This window comes from Sapajus apella, unplaced genomic scaffold (genome assembly GCF_009761245.1).
Source record: "Sapajus apella isolate SASKATOON/1434 unplaced genomic scaffold, GSC_monkey_1.0 scaffold47, whole genome shotgun sequence".
NCBI classification, from domain to species: Eukaryota; Metazoa; Chordata; class Mammalia; order Primates; family Cebidae; genus Sapajus; species Sapajus apella.
The window spans coordinates 10,065,601-10,087,704 of record NW_022436987.1 but is presented as its reverse complement, the minus strand read 5'-3'; the positions used below and the strand labels follow the sequence as shown (position 1 = coordinate 10,087,704).

The 22,104-nt window shown below is 38.4% G+C and overlaps 1 protein-coding gene and 1 long non-coding RNA gene across 2 annotated transcripts; both read left to right on the top strand.

Annotated features, from left to right (window-relative positions):
- Positions 1–1,247: 1,247 nt before the first annotated feature.
- Positions 1,248–11,267, top strand: LOC116525164 (vitamin D 25-hydroxylase). The gene is made up of 5 exons (XM_032240844.1): positions 1,248–1,519; positions 5,026–5,167; positions 8,262–8,894; positions 9,480–9,809; positions 10,633–11,267. The coding sequence occupies exons 1-5, from the start codon at positions 1,295–1,297 to the stop codon at positions 10,806–10,808; spliced, it is 1,506 nt and encodes a 501-aa protein (XP_032096735.1). The 5' UTR covers positions 1,248–1,294; the 3' UTR covers positions 10,809–11,267.
- On the top strand, positions 5,350–6,367 carry LOC116525165. The gene is made up of 2 exons (XR_004257604.1): positions 5,350–5,424; positions 5,535–6,367. It is a non-coding gene; the product is annotated as an uncharacterized LOC116525165 (long non-coding RNA).
- Positions 11,268–22,104: the final 10,837 nt, after the last annotated feature.

Below are 22,104 nucleotides of genomic sequence, written 5' to 3'. Positions count from 1 at the left end.
TTGGACTTTTCACTTCAAGAATGGTAAGAAAATACATTTGTGTGGTTGTAAGCCATTAAATTCGTGGTAATTTGTTACAGCAGCAGTAGGAAACAAATACACCTCTTTAGCAGTTGATCTCAGCTTCAACATCATCTTCTTAATTAAACTTTCCTTGACACCCTTCAACAGCTATAATAATCTCCCCAACCACCAGGCATTTTCTGTAAGACACTTTTCATTTGCTTATGATTATCTAAAATTATTATTTCCACGTTATTGTTCTTCCCTCTCCTAAGAATGTAAGTTCTAGAAAAGTTGAGACTTTGTTACTCTTATTCACCTATGTATCTCCATTGCTTAGGACATGGCAACATAGTAGACATTCAACAAATATTTGTTGTATGAAGGAGCCATAAGCTAATGTGGACCATAAAACTCATTGCCACTGCTAAATCACAATTAGAGGGCAGCTGTTAGAATCTGAGTCCCAAACCCAGTAAGTCCTGCATTGCAAGGAGCTGTCGAATAGAAAACAGGAATAAAAACTGAAATAGCAAGAATAATTATGAAATCAGTTGCTTAACTCCAGGCAGTGGAGGCAGAAAAATAGTAAATACTCTTCGTGAACAAGTGCAGACAAGAATCCCGTGACTGCCAATAAGTAATCAGTCTGGAAAGACCAGAGAGGGGTCAAATATAGGTAAACTGAGTTAAGCACATAAACTGCTCAATCATCACAATTTTAAAAGATCACACACAAAATACATGAACAGGAGAAACAGATTAGTAAAACAAGACAAAACAGTAAAATTACTTTCTTTTACTACTGATGGGTCAATTTTCTACTGGAAATTCTGAAAACTATCAGGTTCAGCTAGACTGCAGTGTTGATCATCTCTCCAGTTTTCCTAGTCCAAAATGAATTAAGTAGACCTGGTACTTAAAGACAGTTTAAGAAAGGGCTGGCCACAGAGAAGTAGGATCCACCTAGCCCCAGTGAGTGAGGCCATCCCGACACATCGTATGCCCCGGTGTAAATATTCTGGAAAACTGCCTCCTGGCTCAATGACCTGCATAGAGCCGCGCGACCTCCAAAGCGTAGCACCCGCGACCAGCCCCGCAGAACCGACTCAAAGCCGCGCAAAGCTAGAGAGTAGTTGTCCCGCGGGGGCTTGAGCTCTAACTCAGCCAGCCAATGGCCACGGAGCTAGGGCGGAACCTGAGGATATCCTACCAATGGGAGTGCGGCAGGGTTGCAGTGAGTGCCCGGGTCTCAAGGCTGCGGTAGAGTTCGCAGCACCAGCCCCGGCCGATGTGGAAACTTTGGAGAGCTGAAGAGGGAGCGGCGGCGCTCGGCGGCGCGCTCTTCCTGCTGCTCTTCGCGCTGGGGGTCCGCCAGCTCCTGAAGCAGAGGCGGCCGATGGGCTTCCCTCCGGGGCCGCCGGGGCTGCCATTTATCGGCAACATCTATTCCCTGGCCACCTCGGCGGAGCTTCCCCATGTCTACATGAGAAAGCAGAGCCAGGTGTACGGAGAGGTACAGTCCCGACGGGACCCGGGCAGGGAGGGCCGCCCCGCCAGGCTGGCCAGGGCTGGCTGGGGCCTTCCTGGTTAGACTTACGGCCTCTCCTGACCCGAGTAGCCAGGAACTCTCCGTGTGCCGGCTGCCGTTTGAGGAAAACCCACTTCCCGGGTCTGGGAGGGAGAAGTCCGCGACGCCGTGCCCCCTGGGACGGAAGTCCCGCCCCTGCCGGTGCCCCACTCCAGGCCAAGGCCCCAAGGCGATCCAGGCCTGATTTTCCCGCCAGCGCTCGAGCTCTCGCTTTTGCGCCTGCGCCGTTTGGCTCGCCGGCGGCGGCGCCGCAGCTTCAGGTGCAGGACTGATGCCGGCCCTCAGGCGCGGGCGGCTTGCGAGTTGGCCTTGCAGCTCTGTGGAAGCTGCACGCGGCCTGTCGGAAAATCAAGGTCTACTGAGTTCTAGATGGTTAATAAAAGGTTCTTCGGTGTTAGCAGTCGATGACCGACTGGTGTAGGCGTTTGCTGTGGGGATGGAGAACGCAGGGGAACACCCCTGACTGAGAAGCGGGGCCTGGGAATTGCTTGTGAACGTGTGAATGAATTGATGACTAAAATCCGCTGCGGGGGTCCTGCAGCACAGACGCCAGTGCCGTTCTGACTGGCTGGGAACGCCCCCTTAGCAGATGCTTAAAAGGGGCCTGCTGTGTGCCACTGTCACTGCCAACTTGGTGTCTCATTTAAAACTCAAAACCAGCCGGTGAGGTCGGTACTTCGCTCCTCCCCATTCTACGGAGGAGAAAGCAGCACGGAAATGCCCAGTGACTGGCAGAGGAAAAGGCGACCCCCGCTTAGTTGTGGGTGTGCCGACGTCTGGAGAGGGCAGCAGTTTCCAAGGGTCCTGGCCAGAGCGCCCCTATTTTGTTTTGAATTACACTTATTTATATGCAACTACAGGCCAGGCCCCTGCCGGAGTTTCTCAGCATGTGCTGTGTGGTTCACAGTAGAGAGAAAAAGAGTGCCCCAAGAAAGATATCATGTAGTATGGTCCCTAAAGACTTGGTATGGTTAGGATAGTATGGCAGTTAAGGGATGCATTCCAAATGAGGAAACAAACCAAGCAAAGGTAGAAAAGTGTGGCAGTCATTTAATGGTTTTCATCAACAGCACTTTGCACATTTGTCTGTTATTAGCACTTAGACCGTGATGTTATAATATGCTTAAATGTATGTATCCACAACTATTAATTAATTCAACATATATTTCTATTGTCATGTGCTGTGCACTGTCGTAAGTGCTAGAGATGTAGCAGTGACCAAAACAGATTCCTGCCCTTATGTACCTTACATTCTAGTGGGAGGATGATAGACAAAATGTAAACACAATTAAGTAAATTATATAATATGTTCGAAGAGTACAGAGTAGGAAGTAACTAAATTAGGATAAAGGAATGGAGAATGCTGGGGGGGGAGGGTCAGATTTTAAATTGGTTAATCAGAACCGGCCTTGCCACAAAGATAGCATCTGAACAAAGAGTTAAAGGAAATGAAGGAGCAAGCTATGGGAATATCAAAAGGAAGAACATTCTAGACTAAGAGAAGAGCAAGAAGAAAGGTCATGAAGCAAGAGAATGCCATGTTGAGAATTACATGTAAAAAGACAAGGGTGAAATTAGGGAAACTAGTTAGAAAGTTGTGGTTATAACGTAAGGGAGAAATGCAGGTGACTTAGACCAGTCACCTGCAGGTTATAAGAAATAGTCTGATTAGAAACAGACTATAGAAACAACATGGCTGCTGAGCAGTTGGATGTGGAGTTTGGAAGAAAATGATGAGTCAGTGTGGGTGACTGCAAAGTTTTGGGCCTCAACAACTTGAAGGATGTATGGAGTGGTCATTAATTGGGAGAGTGAAAAATTATGGGTAGGGCTGGTTTGGGCGAGGGAAAGAGACATGAAGATCATGGAGTGATCTAGAAGAGGGCAAGGAAAATGTTTTGTGTATTCCTGTTTACATCTCTACTAGCATTATAATTAGCCCATAATTGGCACTAAAAATTATTAAATAAATCAAAGAATATATAAGCTAATCTTGGATAGATCAAAGCTAATCTTCCATAGATCGAAGCAGTTTAAGTTTTCACAATTTGATTTACAAACCTTTACCAAAAGTCCTTGAAAACCATGTATACAGAAATAGATACTAGTTCAAGTAAAAATTTCTCCAGTTCTACCCTCAAATAGAGGACCATCTCAGATTCTTGAGTAAAGGTGGATTGTGTAACAGCTTTCTCAAACCATGGCTCCTCCTTGACTTTTGTAATCCCTGGTGTCCACAGCTTGAAGCTCTATCCTGAAGCTCTGTTCTGAAATACATTTGCCCTCTGTTCTGCCTTCATAGTGATACAACTTTAAGTTCATGACTCTTTTACTATTGTTGTAAAATCCCATCTTTTTATTGTCTCTGCTAAAGTTTACTTCTGCAAACAGACTTTCCTTTAATAAGACTACATTACTGCTTTGTCCCCACTTTGCTCGGCTAGTAGCCATTCCCTTTTACTTAGAACTCTTCCATTGTCACTTTTGACTAATACCACTGCTTATGGCAGGCAGTCCCTGTTCTTTTCCCAAGGTTTTGGATATACCTACTGCTCAGTTGGCAGGGCCCACCCTTGGGCCAAAGACTCTGGTGGCCCCATTACTCAGCTGGTTGGTTGTTACCACTTGGCAGACCTCATGACCTTTGCTGATATAACTTTCTACTGAACTTCCTTCACTGGACTAGGCCCTTATATTGGGTTAGCTAGAATAGACTGCAGGAGGTGTGAAATTGTAAGTGAGCCTGAGGTGAGGCACAGGGCAGACAACTCCAGCAAGGCATGGAATGGATCCTGTTTGCCTTCCCCTTAACTGAGAGGCAGCCACCTAGCCTTTGTGGTAAATGCCTTTCCTCCAAGGTCAGGTTCCCTTAGGGCCCTCTCCATTAACTTTGTGGAACGAGAGCCAAATACAAATGGGCTTAGTTACAATATGTTTATACTTCAAAGTTGTCTCTCAGGTCTTTGACAATCCTCTCCCTCACTAGCCTCATTCATCTTGTAAATAAAAGGAGATTCCTAGATATCATTGAACAGTTTGGGATGGAATGAATCATAAAAGAGAGGTATATCAAATATATTTTCTTTGGCAATACTGAAGCCCAAATAGGTTAAGTGTTCTGCCCAGAGTCTCTTCTCTGTTTAATGTCAAACCTTAAACTAGACTCAGGCCTCCTGAGTCCAATACCCTTTTCATTATACTGTTGGTAAGATTGTGACTTCAGGCACTGAATGCATAATGAAATCACAATTTTACATGTCTTGTAGAAGGAGGATACTCTGAACATTGTCAGTTGAGTAATAACTGCTTACATTTTCAGGGACCTAACAAATCCTGGAAGAGCTGCACTTACCACTTGTAGATTTTCATGGTTATATTTCTCAATATATTCTGCCATTTAAATGTTGTTTTTCTTTTCCTCTTCTTAAAAGATCTTCAGTTTAGATCTTGGAGGCATATCAACTGTGGTTCTAAATGGCTATGATATAGTTAAGGAATGCCTTGTTCATCAAAGTGAAATTTTTGCAGACAGACCATGCCTTCCTTTATTCATGAAGATGACAAAAATGGGAGGTATGTTTATTTTCACCGATTTAGTGATTTACTAAGTTATTTTAAATCACATTTCTTATTTTAAGTTTTAGTACATAGAGTTGGATTATTTTGTACTGATTAACAAGAAACTATTTACTTATAGAACCTAGTATTTGAGGACCTTTCAGGCTGAACTACATTCATATTTTAGACTAGTACATTGCTAATTCTATTGATGTCAGCTCTAATAAGTACTATAAATAATGTTTTAAAGAATCAGCACCTAATAACATCAGGTTTTGTGAAATAAGTTAGGAATAAACGCACACTTGGACTTGAATCAGAAGTGCCCTTTTGAACCCATCTTGAGTACTTGATGATATTTTTACGCACCTAATAACATCAGGTTTTGTGAAATAAGTTAGGAATAAACACACACTTGGACTTGAATCAGAAGTGCCCTTTTGAACCCATCTTGAGTACTTGATGATATTTTTACTATCATTTTACTTATAAGATTACAGAACTTGAAGCAGCTTTCTTGACTGCTAAGCACTGTGATTAGTAAGCACAGAGTTGCACAGTTTGTGTAAAGGACTAGCATTCTATATTGTTTAGTGTTGATCAGTGTTGGAGATTCCATATTCAACAAGGGGGAAAGACTGCAAGTTGACAAAATTGGTAAGAAGAAAGCAGCAACAGACCCCCTAAAATGGAATTTTCAAATCACATACAGTGGTTTTAATAGTTAATAGTATAAGAATTTTTACTAAAGTGGTATCCCAAATTCTCTAATGTGAGTTTCACATTTAATTTCAAAGAAAAATTTAATATCTTGCTTACATGGGCTAAAAATAAAGACATTGGTTAAAAAGACAAAAATAAAAATCCTATATTATATCACAAAGCAAATCAACTAATACAGAGAAAACACCAATTGTAAAACTGAATTCTCAGGCCATTATAATTTTAATTTTATAATTATATCATTATAATTTTCAAGTATAATGATACTTGAAAACAGTAACATAAATTAAAAAACAAACCTCTAACCTCTTAAATGCTCTTCTAAATAACAATTAGACCAAAGAAGAAGCCACAATTATAGAAGACCTTTAAAAAGATGATGCAAATGAAAGATAAGTAATATTTGAGACAAAGTATATATTTTTCAAAGCTGTAAATTTATTGTTTAGACTATTTTTATCATAAAGATAAAGCATTCAACTTAAGATTTTTTAAGCAGAACATTATGTGTGTTGTTTTAAGGTACTATGTACTGACCTCGGAAGTAGAAAATCATGGCCACTATTAAGCCCACTGTGTGAATGGAAAAATGTTGCCCTTTGGGTAGATCCAGCCTCATGCCCAGGCAACAGCTTGGCCAGTGTAGGGTTATAATAAACAGTGCTCCTCTGTATCTTCTTGTTTATATACCCCATGTGCACGTATTTCTCTAGGGCTGGTTTCATCTTAGCACCATTGCACTAGCTGTTCCCTCTAACTCCAGTGGTCTTTCCTCAGGTATTTCCTTGTTTTACTCCGTCATCTCCTGTGAGTCTTTACTTAGATGTCATCTTCTCAGTGAGGCTTTTGCTGACTACCCTATATCTTTTTACTTGCTATATAATTTATTTGTTATTTTGTCTGTCTCTCCTATCAGTGTGTAAGCTCTGAGAAAGTAGGAATCTTTGCTTCTTTTGTTTCCTGATATATTTCTGACACTTAGAACATTGTCTGGAACATATTGGGTGTTCCACAAAAACATGTTACATGAATATTTGTTGAATGAATAGTCATCTGGGAGTATAGAAAAAGAAGGGACTATGGGAATGTAAGATTGCTACATAGCACTAATGACTTCCTTACATATGATAACTTTTTAATAAGCTCTAGATTCAAAAACTATTGTACAAAGTTGTTAGAATATAAATTTTGTATGCACCTTATGTACACAAGAGATTGTAACATTTTTCATTTTGGGTTGTATTAGTCCATTTTGTGTTCCTATAAAAAAAATACCAGAGGCTGGGTAACCTGTAAAGGATAGAGATTTAATTGGCTCATGGTTCTGCATGCCTTATAGGAAGCGTGGTGCTGGCATCTGCTTCTGCTGAGGTCATCTGCTTCTTCTGAAGCTCATAATCATGGCAAAAGGCATTGGGGAAAGCCAGCATGTCATATGGCAAGAGTGGGAGCAAGAGAGTGAGTAGCAGGAGGACCTAAACCTTTTAACAACCAGATCTCGCATTAGCTAACTGAGTGGGAACTCATTTATTACCAAGGGGATGTTTTAAGACCATTAATAAGGGATCTGCCCCTATGATCCAATCTGTTCCCACCAGGCCTCACCTCCAACATTGAGAATCATATATTAATGTGAGATTTATCATAGATAGCCAGTAATGAGTGAAATTTTGAGTAAAGTATATATTACATAAATATGTGCACTGAAGATGTTGAATTAATTTAAGGGGGAAATTTTCCATAGTAGCCACATCAAAACAGCAGATATACTGTGAAGACTCTGAAATTTTAAGGTAGGCAATATCAGCATTAGAAAAGTTTGAGCTTCATTTTGTCCTTTTGACTTCAGCATTTCACTAAATTGACAACTCATTAAGAGTACCCTTGTCTCTGCCATAGTTACTTTGTTGTCTACCATATCCCTTTAAGAGGAAGAAATATATGTTCTAAAAGCCATTCTCTTTTAAGCAGAAAATTTATAATTCTAGAAGGATGATTTTTTAGGTATTTGTTTAGTCTAAGAAAAAATTTTGCCCATAGAACACGTGGTCATTTGTCTTTTGTAAATTAGGCTTATAGTAAAAGTTGGAGAATATAGTCACCCTGGGCCTATTTTACCAGGTTAAATTACACAAGACTGACTAGCTTCTTACAGTGGTAAAATTATGTCTTTTCTGCCAGTCCCCAGATAAGGAATAGAAAAACTTTATCTGTTTTAATACTCTGGCTAATGAGTTGCTGAGAACAAGACCCAACCATGTAGTTATATAGGAGGATAATTTGGAGAAGAATGACTAACCATCCATTTAAAAAATTTTGTTCCCTCTCAGCTGTTAGATACAGAGAAGTAGAAATTATACAATATTTTAATACCTTGTTTTTTCAGGCTTACTCAATTCCAGATACGGCCGAGGATGGGTGGATCACAGAAAAATAGCTGTAAACAGCTTTCGATATTTTGGATATGGCCAAAAGTCTTTTGAATCTAAAATCTTAGAAGAAACCAAATTTTTCATTGATGCTATTGAAACATACAAAGGTAGACCTTTTGACTTTAAACAATTAATAACAAATGCTGTTTCAAACATAACCAATCTGATTATTTTTGGAGAACGATTCACTTACGAAGACACTGATTTTCAGCACATGATTGAGTTATTTAGTGAAAATGTGGAACTAGCTGCCAGTGCCTCAGTCTTCTTGTATAACGCCTTTCCATGGATTGGCATCCTACCTTTTGGAAAACATCAACAGCTCTTTAGAAATGCAGCTGTGGTCTATAATTTTCTCTCCAGACTTATTGAAAAAGCTTCAGTCAGCAGAAAGCCTCAGTTACCTCAGCATTTTGTTGATGCTTATTTAGATGAGATGGATCAAGGTAAAAATGACCCATTGTCTACTTTCTCCAAAGAAAACCTAATTTTCTCAGTGGGTGAACTCATCATTGCTGGAACGGAAACTACAACCAATGTGCTTCGGTGGGCAATTCTTTTCATGGCCCTTTATCCTAATATTCAAGGTGAGGATTCTCTTGATAATCTCAGGGTCTGTCCTTACATGTAAGGTTCATATATGTTTTTGAGTCTTGGCCATGCACAATACGTTTTCTTTAGGAACTCCTGCTGTGCCAGCCAAGGGTAGAAATATGTAATATTTACAAAAAAGTTTTCAAATCTATTATCTCAATTCATGTAAAAAAAAAAATCTCTGAAATAGGTCTTATTATGCCTATTTTATAAATGAGGAAAAAGGCTGAGTATCTGCAAGTGGTGGAGCTGGAACCTGAACTCTGATTTTTTTTAATTAAAAAATTAATTTTATGCTCTACTGTTTTTCTTACTGAGAGTGATGTTACTCTAATTCTAGATTTATTTAATGTTTATTCTTATTACTTCTAATATGTTTTGCACAGTCAGCTACCCAGAGCACTGGCTACTATTAGCATATATTTCAGTGGAACTCCCAGATAATAAAAAATCTGAATCTGGGTATATCTATATCCTATTGTCTGTTATAGGTTATCCTTTATTTTATTCCAAAGGGAAATAACTTTAGCTGTAATTCTAAGAATTGCATAATAACTCGAATACTTTTTCTCTGACAGGACAAGTTCAGAAAGAGATTGATTTAATTATGGGCCCCAGTGGGAAGCCTTCTTGGGACGACAAATGCAAAATGCCTTATACTGAGGCAGTTTTGCATGAAGTTTTAAGATTCTGTAACATAGTTCCATTAGGGATTTTCCATGCAACCTCTGAAGATACAGTTGTACGTGGTTATTCCATTCCTAAAGGTACAACAGTAATTACAAATCTTTATTCCGTACACTTTGATGAAAAGTACTGGAGAGAACCAGAAGTATTCCATCCTGAGCGATTTCTGGACAACAGTGGATATTTTGCCAAGAAGGAAGCTTTGATTCCTTTTTCCCTAGGTAAGCAAACTTTCACAGGGGCATAACTTTAGAATAAAGGATAATAGTAGTTCATTAGATATAGCATCTTAATCTGAAGCATCCTGCTATAGAATTAAATATTCTAAATCTAAAAACATAGCACTGAACAGGAGAGAATGATTTAATTGGAAGTAATTAACACCTGCTTTTGCTTAAAATAAGCCATAATTTATTAACAAGAGATAAACTTTTGAGAACTCCTGGCTTCTTCTAAAACTCTTTTTGCCTGTGGCTCTTTGGCTTATAGTCAAAACTTGTGAACTGAGAAGTCAGTGACAGGTAGGTTGAGAAACTGAGACCCAGAGAGGGAAAAAACACAGTCACTTAAGTAAAACTAGAATCTCACTCTCTTGGCTTCTGGTTATTGTACCTCCTCTTCAACTAGGAAAATATTGCTTCTTCTGTGAAAAGGTACACAAAACCCATGGAACTCTTCCCCTTCAATGGTGAAGACGACACAATTAGTTGAAATGAAGTGGTCTTTTCTTGAGCAAAATATCTCACCTCAAATTAGATTTTTCATGGCGTATTTTAGGCTTTGCTGTACAATACAAGGGAAGTGGGAGTTGGAACTAAAGTCTTACAAAAGTCCGTTGTCTGACAAAAGGAAGTAAAGGAATGGGTTCTGGGAGCTGAACTGTCAATTTCTATTATTTGAGATTTAAGAAAATCCTTCAATAAACATAATTCCCTTTCACTTTCTTTAAATTCCAGATTTTCTGAATGACACCCAAATATTAGACATTAATTTTGGTAAATATTGGAGGTTTAAAAAATTATTATATCTGCTTTTTCTGTTTAGGGAGAAGACATTGTCTTGGAGAACAGTTGGCTCGGATGGAAATGTTTTTGTTTTTTACAGCATTGCTTCAGAGGTTTCATTTGCATTTTCCACATGAACTAGTTCCAAATCTGAAGCCCAGGTTAGGCATGACGTTGCAGCCCCAACCATACCTCATCTGTGCTGAAAGACGCTGAAAGTGCCTGGATGTTTTAGGGAACAAGGTTGTATATTGCCTTATGCCTGAACTTTGTTTAATTTAATCAATGTGTGTATTAGAATAAAAGTTACAGCATTATAAAGCCAAATGAACACAGATGTGTCTTAAAATAGTATGAGAGCAGTAACAAGCATTAGCTGTGATTGTTTTCAAGATTTTATAACTTCTGGGGTAAGATTCTCTGTTGAGAGACACAAAGGTGCAAATAATGGGTGTTGCTTAAAATGCTAAGAAGGGTCAGGGACACCCTAAGCAGAGCATCTTGTTTAGTACCTGGTACTTCTCATCTCTTTTTGACTCCATCTGGCTCTGTCCTGGGAAGCCTTGGTTCCAGAAACCAGCTCCCTTCTGATCAGGTATTGTCATTAATGAACTCTATGGTACCAGTCCAGTTTAATAGAATACTACAGAAGAAATTAAAACCCAAATAAATGAGTTTGGATTATAGAGGTATTTTAGATATGGTGACAGATGGTAGAAGAAATATGTATTTAATGTAGAGCCTGCCAGTGCTTTGAAATCTTGCTTCCTGCTCTGTCTTCACAAGAACTGTGTCTAAATGAGGGTCTGTGTGACCCTAAGTGTTCATCTTCATAGCAGCAGTTAAGTAGATGGGACCTTACAATAATATATTTAAATTTTAAAATGATACATGGCTATTGAATCTTTGTTAGAACATTTTCTCTGGCACCACTTCTTTCTAAAACCAATCACAAGGATTAAAGATGGAATTATTTTACATATTTTAAAGGTCTCTAGGCACTTCCATGGGTTACTGTTATTTTTCTAAAGGTAATTATATTCAAATCCAAAAGCATGCTTTAGAGACAGGGCAACTGTGTAAACTGGAACGCTTGAGAGTAAATTCATAATTCTGTCGACAACAAGGGTAAATTGTGACTGCCCTAAACAAACTGGAATGTATATTAACTCAGCTATTTTTACATTACCATTTCTTCTAAAGTTGTTAATTATGGGTACCTGCTCTCGTAACATGGATCATGAATAGTTGCAGCCTTAGAGTCAGTGCACACAACAATGACTTCTATAAAGAATATGGATTTGACAAGATCAGGAAGAAGCAGTTGTGGGCACAGCTTCAGCAGACTAACATTTGTGCCTGCCAGCCCTGAAGAGAGCAGTGGATCTCCCAGCACAGTGCTCAAGATCTGCTAAGGGACAGACTGCCTCCTCAAGTGTGTCCTTGACCCCCATGTCTCCTGACTGGGAGATGCCTCCCATCAGGGGTCAACAGACACATCATACAGTAGAGTTTTGGCTGGCATCCGGCAGGTGCGCCTCTGGGATGAAGCTTCCAGAGGAAGGAACAGGCAGCAATCTTTGCTGTTCTGTAGCCTCTGCTGGTGATACAGGCAAACAGGGTCTGGAGTGGACCTTCAGCAAACTCCAGCAGAGCTGCAGCAAAGGGGACTGACTGCTAGATTGAAAACTAACAAACAGGAATAGCATCAACATCAGCTCAAAGGATGTCCACAGAGAAACTCTATCCAAAGGTCACCAAAATTAAAGACAAAAGGTAGGTAAATCCACAAAGATGAGGAAAAAATAGCACAAGAAGCCTGAAAATTTGAAAACCCAGAACACCTTTTCTCCTCCAAAGAAATACAACTCCTCGCCAACAAGGGAACAAAACTGGACAGAGAATCAGTTTGATGAATTGACAGAAGTAGGCTTCAGAATGTGAGTAGTAACAAAATCCTCCAAGCTAAAGAGGCATGTTCTAACCCAATGCAGAAAAGCTAAGAACATTGAAAAAGGGTTAGAGGAATTGCTAACTAGAATAACCAGTTTAGAGAAGAACATAAATGACCTGATGGAACTGAAAATCAGCATGAGAACATTGTGAAGCATATGCAAGTATCAATACCTGAATCGATCAAGTGGAAGAAAGGATATCAATGATTGAAGATGAACCTAATGAAATAAAGCATGAAGACAAGATTAGAGAAAAAAGAATGAAAAAAAACAAAGCCACCAAGAAATATGGGACTATGTGAGAAAACCAAACCTGTGTTTGATTGGTGTACCTGAAAGTGACAGGGAGAAAGAAATCAAGTTGGAAAACACACTTCATGATATTATGCAGGAGCACTTCCCCAAGTTTGCAAGACAGGCCAACATTCAAATTCAGAAAATATGGAGAACATCACAAAAATACTCCTGGAGAAGAGCAACCCCAAGACACATAATCATCAGATTCACCAAGGTTGAAATGAAGGAAAAAATCTTAAGGGCAGCCAGAAAGAAAGGCCAGGTTACTCAAAAAGGAAAACCCATCAGACTAACAGCAGATCTCTCTGCAGAAACTCTACAAGCCAGAAGAGAGTGGGGGCCAATATTCAACATTCTTAAAGAAAAATTCAACACAGAATTTCATATCCAGCCAAACTAAGCTTCATAAGCAAAGAAGAAAAAATTCCTTTACAGACAAGCAAATGCTGAGAGATTTTTGTCGCTACCAGGCCTGCCTTACAAGAGCTCCTGAAGAAAGCACTAAATATGGAAAGGGCAAAATGGTACCAGCCACTACAAAAACACATCAAATTGTAAAGACCATTGACACTATGAAGAAACTCCATTAAATAACTGGCAAAATAACCAACTAGCATCATAATGACAGGATAAAATTCACACATAACAATATTAACCTAAAATGTAAATGGGCTAAATGCCCCAATTAAAACACACAGACTGGCAAATTGAATAATGAGTCAAGACCCATTGGTGTGCTGTATTTAGGAGACCCATCTCATGTGCAAAGACACACATAGCCTCAAAATAAAGGGATGGAGAAATATTTACCAAGCAAATGGAAAGCAAAAAAAGCAGTGGTTGCAATCCTAGTCTCTGATACAATAGACATTAGACCAACAAAGATAAAGACAAAGAAGGGCATTACATAATGGTAAAAGGATCAGTGCAACAAGAAGAGCTAACTATCCTAAATACATATGCACCCATTACAAGAGCATCCAGATTCATAAAGCAAGTTCTTAGAGACCAACAAAAAGATTTAGACTCCCAGACAATAATAGTAGAAGACTTTAACACTCCACTGTCAATATTAGACAGATCAGCAAGACAGAAAATTAACAAGGATGTTTAGGACTTGAACTCAGCCCTGGGCCAAGTGGACCTAATGGACATCTACAGAGCTCTCCACACCAAATCAACAGAATGTACATTCTTTTCAGCACCACATCACACTTATTCGAAAATTGACCACATAATTGGAAGTAAAACACTCCTCAGCAAATGCAAAAGAACAGAAATCATAACAAACAGTCTCTCAGACCACAGTGCAATCAAATTAGAACTCAGAATTAAGAAACTCACTCAAAACCACACAACTACGTGGAAACTGAACAACCTGCTCCTGAATGACTACTGGGTAACTCGTGAAATTAAGGCAGAAATAAATAAGTTCTTTGAAACCAATGAGAACAAAGACACAACATACCAGAATCTCTGGGACATAGTCAAAGCAGTGTTTAGAGGGAAATTTACAGCACTGAATGCCCACAAGAGAAAGCAGGAAAGATCTAAAATTGACACCCTGACATTGTAAAAGAACTAGAGGAGCAAGAACAAATTCAAAAGCTAGCAAAAGACAAGAAATAAATAAGATCAGAGCAGAACTGAAGGTGATAGAGACATGAAAGACCCTTCAAAAAAAATCAACGAATCCAGGAGCTTTTTGAAAAGATCAACAAAATAGACCGCTAGCCAGACAAAGAAGAAAAGAGGTAAGAACCAAGTAGACACAATAAAAAATGATAAAGGGGAGATCACCTATGATCTCATAGAAATACAAACTACCATCATAGAATACTATAAACGCCTCTATGCAAATAAGCTAGAAAATCTAGAAGAAATGGATAAGTTCCTGGACATATACACTCTCCCAAGACTAAATCAGGAAGAAGTTGAATCCCTAAATAGACCAATAACAAGTATTGAAATTGAGGCAGTAATTACTAGCATACCAAACAAAAGCCCAGGACCAGACAGATTCACAGCCAAATTCTACCAGAAGTACAAAGGAGTTAGTACCATTCCTTCTGAAACTATTCCAAATGATAGAAAAAGAGGGACTCCTCCCTAACTCATTTTATGAGCCCAGCATCATCCTGATACCAAAACCTGGCAAAGACACAACAAAAAAAGAAAATTTCAGGCCAATATCCCTGATGAAAATGGTTGCAGAAATCCTCAATAAAGTACTGGCAAACAGAATCCAGCAGCACATCAAAAAGCTTATCCACCACAAAGAAGTTGGCTTCATCCCTGGGATGCAAGGCTGGTTCAACATACACAAATCAATAAATGTTATCCATCGCATAAGCAGAATGAATAACAAAAACCACAAGATTATCAATAGATGCAGAGAAGACCTTCGATAAAATTCAACACCCCTTCATGCTAAAAACTCTCAATACACTAGGTTTTGAAGGAACGTATCTCAAAATAATAAGAGCTATTTATGACAAACCCACAGTCAATATTATACTGAATGGGCAAAAGCTGGAAGCATTCCCTCTGACAACCAGCACAAGACAAGGATGCCCTCTCTCACCACTCCTATTCAACATAGTATTGGAAGTTCCAGCCAGGGCAATCAGGCAGGAGAAAGAAATAAAGGGTATTCAAATAGGAAGAGAGGAAGTCAAATTGTCTCTGCAGATGACATGATAGTATATTTAGAAAACTCCATCATCTCCGACCAAAAACTCCTTAAGCTGAACAGCAACTTCAGCAAAGTCTCAGGATTCAAAAATCAATGTGCAAAACCATGACCATTCCTATACACCAGTAATAGACAAACAGCCAGATCATGAGTAAACTCCCATTCACAACTGCTACAAAGACAATAAAATACCTAGGAATACATCTTACAAAGGATGTGAAAGACCTCTTCAAGGAGAACTACAAACCACTGCTTAAGAAAATAAGAGAGGACACAAACAAATGGAAAAACATTCCATGCTCATGGATAGAAAGAATCAGTATTGTGAAAATGGCCATACTACCCAAAGTAATTTATAGATTCAATGCTATTCCCATTAAGCTACCGTTGACTTTCTTCACAGAATTGGAAAAAAACTACTTTAAATTTCATATGGAACCAAAAAAGAGCCCGTATAACCAAGACAATTCTAAGCAAAAAGAACAAAGCTGGAGGCATCATGCTACCTGACTTCAAACAATATAGCAAGACTGCAATAACCAAAACAAACCAAAACAGCATGATACTGGTACCAAAACAGATATGTAGACCAATGGAACAGAACAGAGGCCTCAGAAATGACACCACACATCTACAACCATTTGATCTTTGACAACCCTGACAAAAACAAGCAATGGGGAAAGGATTCCCTATTCAATAAATGGTATTGGGAAAACTGGCTAGCCAGATGCAGAAAACTGAAACTGGACTCCTTTCTTAGACCTTACACAAAAGTTAACTCAAGATGGATTAACGACTTAAATATAATACCTAAAATCATAAAAACCCTAGAAGAAAACCTAGGCAATACCATTCAGGTCATAGGCATAGGCAAAGACTTCATGACTAAAACACCAAAAGCAATGACAACAAAAGCCAGAATTGACAAAAGGGATCTAATTAAAGTAAGAGCTTCTGCACAGCAGAAGTATCATCAGAGTGAACATGCAACCTACAAATGGGGAAGAAATTTTACAATCTATCCATCTGACAAAGGGCTAATATCCAGAATCTACAAAGAACGTAAATAAATTTACATAAAAAAGAAAAAATCAAAAAGAGGGCAAAGGATATGAAAAGACACTTCTCAAAAGAAGACATTTAGGGCCGGGTGCTGTGGCTCACGCCTGTAATCCCAGCACTTTGAGAGGCTGAGGTGGGTGGATCATGAGGTCAAGAGATCGAGACCATCCTGGTCAACATGGTGAAACCCCGTCTCTACTAAAAATACAAAAAAAAAAAAAAAAAAAAATTGCTGGGCATGGTGGCGCCTGCCTGTAATCCCAGCTACTCAGGAGGCTGAGGCAGGAGAATTGCCTGAACCCAGGAGGCGGAGGCTGCGGTGAGCCAAGATCGCACCATTGCACTCCAGCCTAGGTAACAGGAGCGAAACTCAGTCTCAAAAAAAAGAAGAAGAAGAAGACATTTATATGACCAACATACATATGAAAAAAAGCTCATCACTGGTCATTAGAGAAATGCAAATCAAAACCACAATCTCATGTCAGTTAGAATGGCAGTCATTAAAAAGTCAGGAAACAACAGTTGCTGGAGAGCATGTGGAGAAATAGGAACACTTTTACACTGTGGGAGTGTAAATTCGTTTAACCATTGAGAAAGACAGTGTGGGAATTCTTCAAGGATCTAGAAAGTAGAAATACCAGTTGACAAAACTGACAAATGGGATCTCATTAAACTAAAGAGCTTTTGCTGTTTGATTTGGCAGTTTGTCTATTATTGGTTTATAGGAACACTTGTGGTTTTTGCACATTGATTTTGAATCCTGAGACTTTATTCACACCCAATAATTTATCTTACACTTTACAATTTATAAGACTGTTTTTCATTATGCTTTCAACTCAATTATTTGGAACAGTTAGCTGCGGTAAAAAGACAATGTGGCACTTTTGGAAAAATATAAATTAACATGAATTAGTAAGTAATCCATACTGGAAAAATATATATTTTGAAATTACATTGTAACAGATGCATTGGAGCTATGCAATAGGGATGCCTTTTCTCTCTCATCAATCAATGGTAAGCTACTAATTCAAATGTTAGAAATCTAATTTCTGATTCAACAGGTGAGTACACTTAATATTTGTAACTTATCGCTGAAATAACCATAAGAATATAAACAGGAATAAAGGCATTGAGAATATGGGTGGAGGGCAATATTAGCAGATCAGATATTTTGAAAATTTAGGAGATGAAAGATGACGGGAAAATATTGAAAGAATCACAAATAAAATCATGCATTCACGAAGCCTGATGTGGAGATGTGAGCCCATTCTTCACAGGATAGCTATGGAGAAAATCAGTACATAAGGACAGAAGTAGGTAAGAAGAACAAAAGTGGAAAGAAATCAAGCAGATTTACTGGGATAAACAGCTGAACAGTTTTCCCCATCTCATTTTCTCCTCCTATTTGTGTAGTTGTAGAACTTGCCCCCAAATGCTGAAGTAAGTCTGAATAAGTTGGGTTTCTATGCCAAGGAGATGGTGGTGCTCCTACCTGGGATTGGTGCCCTAGATTGAGGGCTCCCTAATTTTGTCTGACTTTGAATGTTAAGTTCTCTAGTGCCTAAACGGTTAATCAGGTATGAGGACAAGCTTCAGTGAACCACGTGATGATTGGGAAATGCCAACAAAAGGACTGGCCTTGAGCATTGAATAAATTTAATGATAGAACTAAGACAATGGTGGCATAAGTGTGACAATACTATCTAAATGTTTTATATCTGATAAAAATAATGCATCTAACAAAAATGAGAAGAGGAGAAATGGTAGAATCGTAGAATAGAGCTTCATATAGTTAGAATTCAAAAGATACAGTTTAAAAGTGACAAGTAGTAGAAGTTTAAATATACTTAACAGTACAAGAGGATAATATTACCTTAAATTGGGTAGTGGGAGATGGAGAAGAATATGTACAAGCTAATTTTTTAATTCATAGATGAGGAGGAGATACTGTAAAGCAATGGGGTCCAAAGATAGTATAACTATAGTTATAGATCACTATACTATGGTTATACTAGTTAAATCAAAGATACTATATATCAACTAGTATCAAAGATACAAACTTTCCTAAATGTCATAATTAAAATGAGTTTTTTAAGAAAAGAGTGAATAATATGAAGAATTAAGTCCTTACAGTCACATATATAAATATAAATGGGCTTATCTCACCTATCAAAAGATGTTCATATAATATAGCATTTATCATATGAATGGTATATGAAATCAAATCAATCAAATTTGATTTCGGACCAAATCCAATGCTATATTATTGTTGTATAGAAGAGATACTTAAAACATAGTTTAAAGGTTAAAAACAAAAGGATGGTTAAAGACATGCCATGCAATACAAATAGAAAGTAGACAGAAGTCTGATCTTAATAAAACAAGGCAGAATTCAAGCCAGAAAATAAGACAAAAAAGCACATTTTATAATTCTAAATATTATAATTCATAAGGACTTTATAAATTATAGTACCACACCAATTAACAACAACTTTCATAAAGCAGAAATTATAAGACATGCAAAAAGAAATACATAGAGAAGTACCCTAATACTGAGAGCCACGTTTCCCAGGCTGGCCTCGAACGCCTAAGCTCAAGAGATCCACCCGCCTTGGCCTCCTAAAGTGCTGGAATTACGGCATGAACCACCACGTCTAGCCAAAAATAAGGAATTTTTCTGGGTAGTGATATGGTGAGATGTCTGGGATAAATCATAAAACAAAGATACAGAATGCAGCAGTGTTAGCAAGCAAAAAGAACCCACTGCCCAATTCACCAGAAGTCAATACTATGACATAGTTTTTGAGAAAACAAAAGCTTGATATTCAAAGTAGACTTTCAGCTATTTGCTGTTGACTCCCAAATCCATACTTGTAGCCCATATCACTTTTCAGAGTTCCATACCTACATTGAAATACACTTGGTTGTCTCAAGCCCCTTAATCTCAATTTGCTCTAATCTGAATTCATCTCTTCACTCTCTAACACATCCAAAATCAACTCTGATATACCCTATCTTAGTGAATGATATTGACAGCTGTCCAAATAAGAAATCGGGAGCCACTTTTATTATCTTTCTTACCCCAATAGCAACTCAGTATCTTAGATCACAACTCCATTCACGTTCCTGTGGTCCACAATCTATTCTAGTCAATATTGCCAAGAACTTCCTATGTCTAATCTGCCTTTCTGGCAAAAGACAAAATTACAACAAATTAGTTACAGATCTAATTGGCTTTTATTCCAGATTCATGAATCAGGCAGCCTTCATTCTATAAAAGAGAATGAACTTCCCACTGGGTAATGGCAGAACAGTGGGTTTTGTAAAGATGGGAAACAAGGAAACAGAATAATAGAAAAAAATCCTGATTGGTTATGTTTGGGTTACTTCCGATTACATCTTCTTTGTATGGATTAAAGCAGAGAGGATTTCTTTGATTATGCTCAAATAGACTGGAATCTCCTGTTTTCAGGCAAAACTAGCCTGGGGATCTACCTATTTCCTTCAGGTTTCAGTTTGATTACATGGCATTTAGCATGAATGACTCCATTTTGCTTTGGTCGGTCTGTTGGGGCCTAGGTGCAGGCACTAAGTCCAAAACAATAATTTTTAACAATTCAAAATACAGTTGACCCTTGAACATCATGGTTTGAACGCCATCTGTCCACTTATATGTGGAGTTTTTCAGTAAATTTAGTTGGCCCTGTATTGGCAGGTTCTGCATCAGCAACCAAATGTAGATGAAAATATATTATTGGGATGCATAACCCTCATACAGAAGGCCAATTTTTTTGTATGTGCGGGTTCCACAAGGTTGACCGTGGGACTTGAATCGTGTGAAGATTTTTATATCTGAGGAGGTCCTGGAACCAATCCCCCATGTATAACAAGCGACAACTGAGGCATGTTATTTGAATGAGTCTCATAAAATGTAAACCTAATCATGTTATTCTTCCAGATTGAAACTTTTCCATTGTTTCCCATTTTCTTTAGGAATAAAGTGTAAGTGGCATTTCATGTCTTACAAGGCCCCTCATTAACCACCTCTCTCTACCATTCCCTGTTCTTGTGCTCTATCTTCAAGCCACCCTAAATCTGTTTTGGTTCATCCAGTGTGGGGATACTGTCTCTTCTGGCCTCTGTACATGCTATTATTCTCTCTCTACAAGCAATCATTTCTGAGATAACTCTTAATTCTTCAGTTCTGAGCTTAAAAGTTATTTGAGAAGTGATTCGTCTCTGCTACACCAGTCACTCCTATCCCCTACACACTCTAGAGCAGCTTATATTAGACTGGCAAATATAATGAAGGAACCAGAGTTGTATCTCTTCCTCTCTTTTGTGACATTTGTTTCTATGAGATGATGCAATCTAGACATAAGGAATTTCTGACTACTTAAGTAAACCAGAATTTCCAGGTTTCTTGTAAAAAAAAGTAGAAAAAGCCAATAGCACCAACAAAATAAGTAATGAAATAATAGCAGGAAATAACCTTCAAATCATGAAATAAAGTATTTTTATGGAGAAAAATGTGTAAGTAGGTACATAGATATAGCACTAAAAGAATATTTCTAATACCAGTGGCTTTAAAAACAGCAACTTTAGGATGAAAATTGTTGTAACAAGAAATCAATTTGATTCAGTAGCAACCGAAGTAAGATCTGTAATATGGCTTACGGCAATTTCTCAGGTCCATCTAATAGTACTGTGTGGATTTAATATACTCTCACAATTATTTCTTACACTTAGGAATTTTTAAGTTTCAGTAGGAATAGATACTTTTTTGGTTTCTTTAAGCTAGTTATTTTGACATATGTCAATTACTTAGCAAGGGTTAATTTAAGGACTATGTTATGTAAAAATGAGTTTTTAATAATAATTGGATTTATTAAAAAATCTGGAGACAACAGATGCTGGAGAGGATGTGGAGAAATAGGAACACTTTTACACTGTTGGTGGGAGTGTAAATTAGTTCAACCATTGTGGAAGACAGTGTGGCAATTCCTTAAAGACCTAGAAATAGAAATTCCATTTGACCCAGCAATCCCATTACTGGTTATATATCCAAAGGATTATAAATCATTCTACTATAAGGACACATGCACATGAATGTTCATTGCAGCACTGTTTACAATAGCAAAGACCTGGAACCAACCCAAATGCCCATCGATGATAGACTGGACAGGGAAAACGTGGTACATATACACCATGGAATATTATGCAGCCATCAAAACTGATGAGTTTGTGTCCTTTGTAGGGATTTGGATGAGCCTGGAAACCATCATTCTCAGCAAACTGACACAAGAGCAGAAAATCAAACACCACACGTTCTCACTCATAGGTGGGTGTTGAACAATGAGAACACATGGACACAGGGAGGGGAAGTGGGGAGAGATGGCATGGGGATAAATGCCAGATATAGGTGAAGGGGAGGAAGGCAGCAAATCACACTGCCATTGTGTACCTATGCAACAATCTTGCATTTTCTTCACATGTACCCCAA

Coding starts and splice junctions, on each gene's coding strand:
- LOC116525164 (XM_032240844.1), top strand. CDS start 1,295: ATGTGGAAACTTTGGAGAGCTGAAGAGGGAGCGGCGGCGCTCGGCGGC. Junction 1,520..5,025: donor AGAGCCAGGTGTACGGAGAG/GTACAGTCCCGA, acceptor TCTTCTTAAAAG/ATCTTCAGTTTAGATCTTGG. Junction 9,810..10,632: donor TTTGATTCCTTTTTCCCTAG/GTAAGCAAACTT, acceptor TTTTCTGTTTAG/GGAGAAGACATTGTCTTGGA.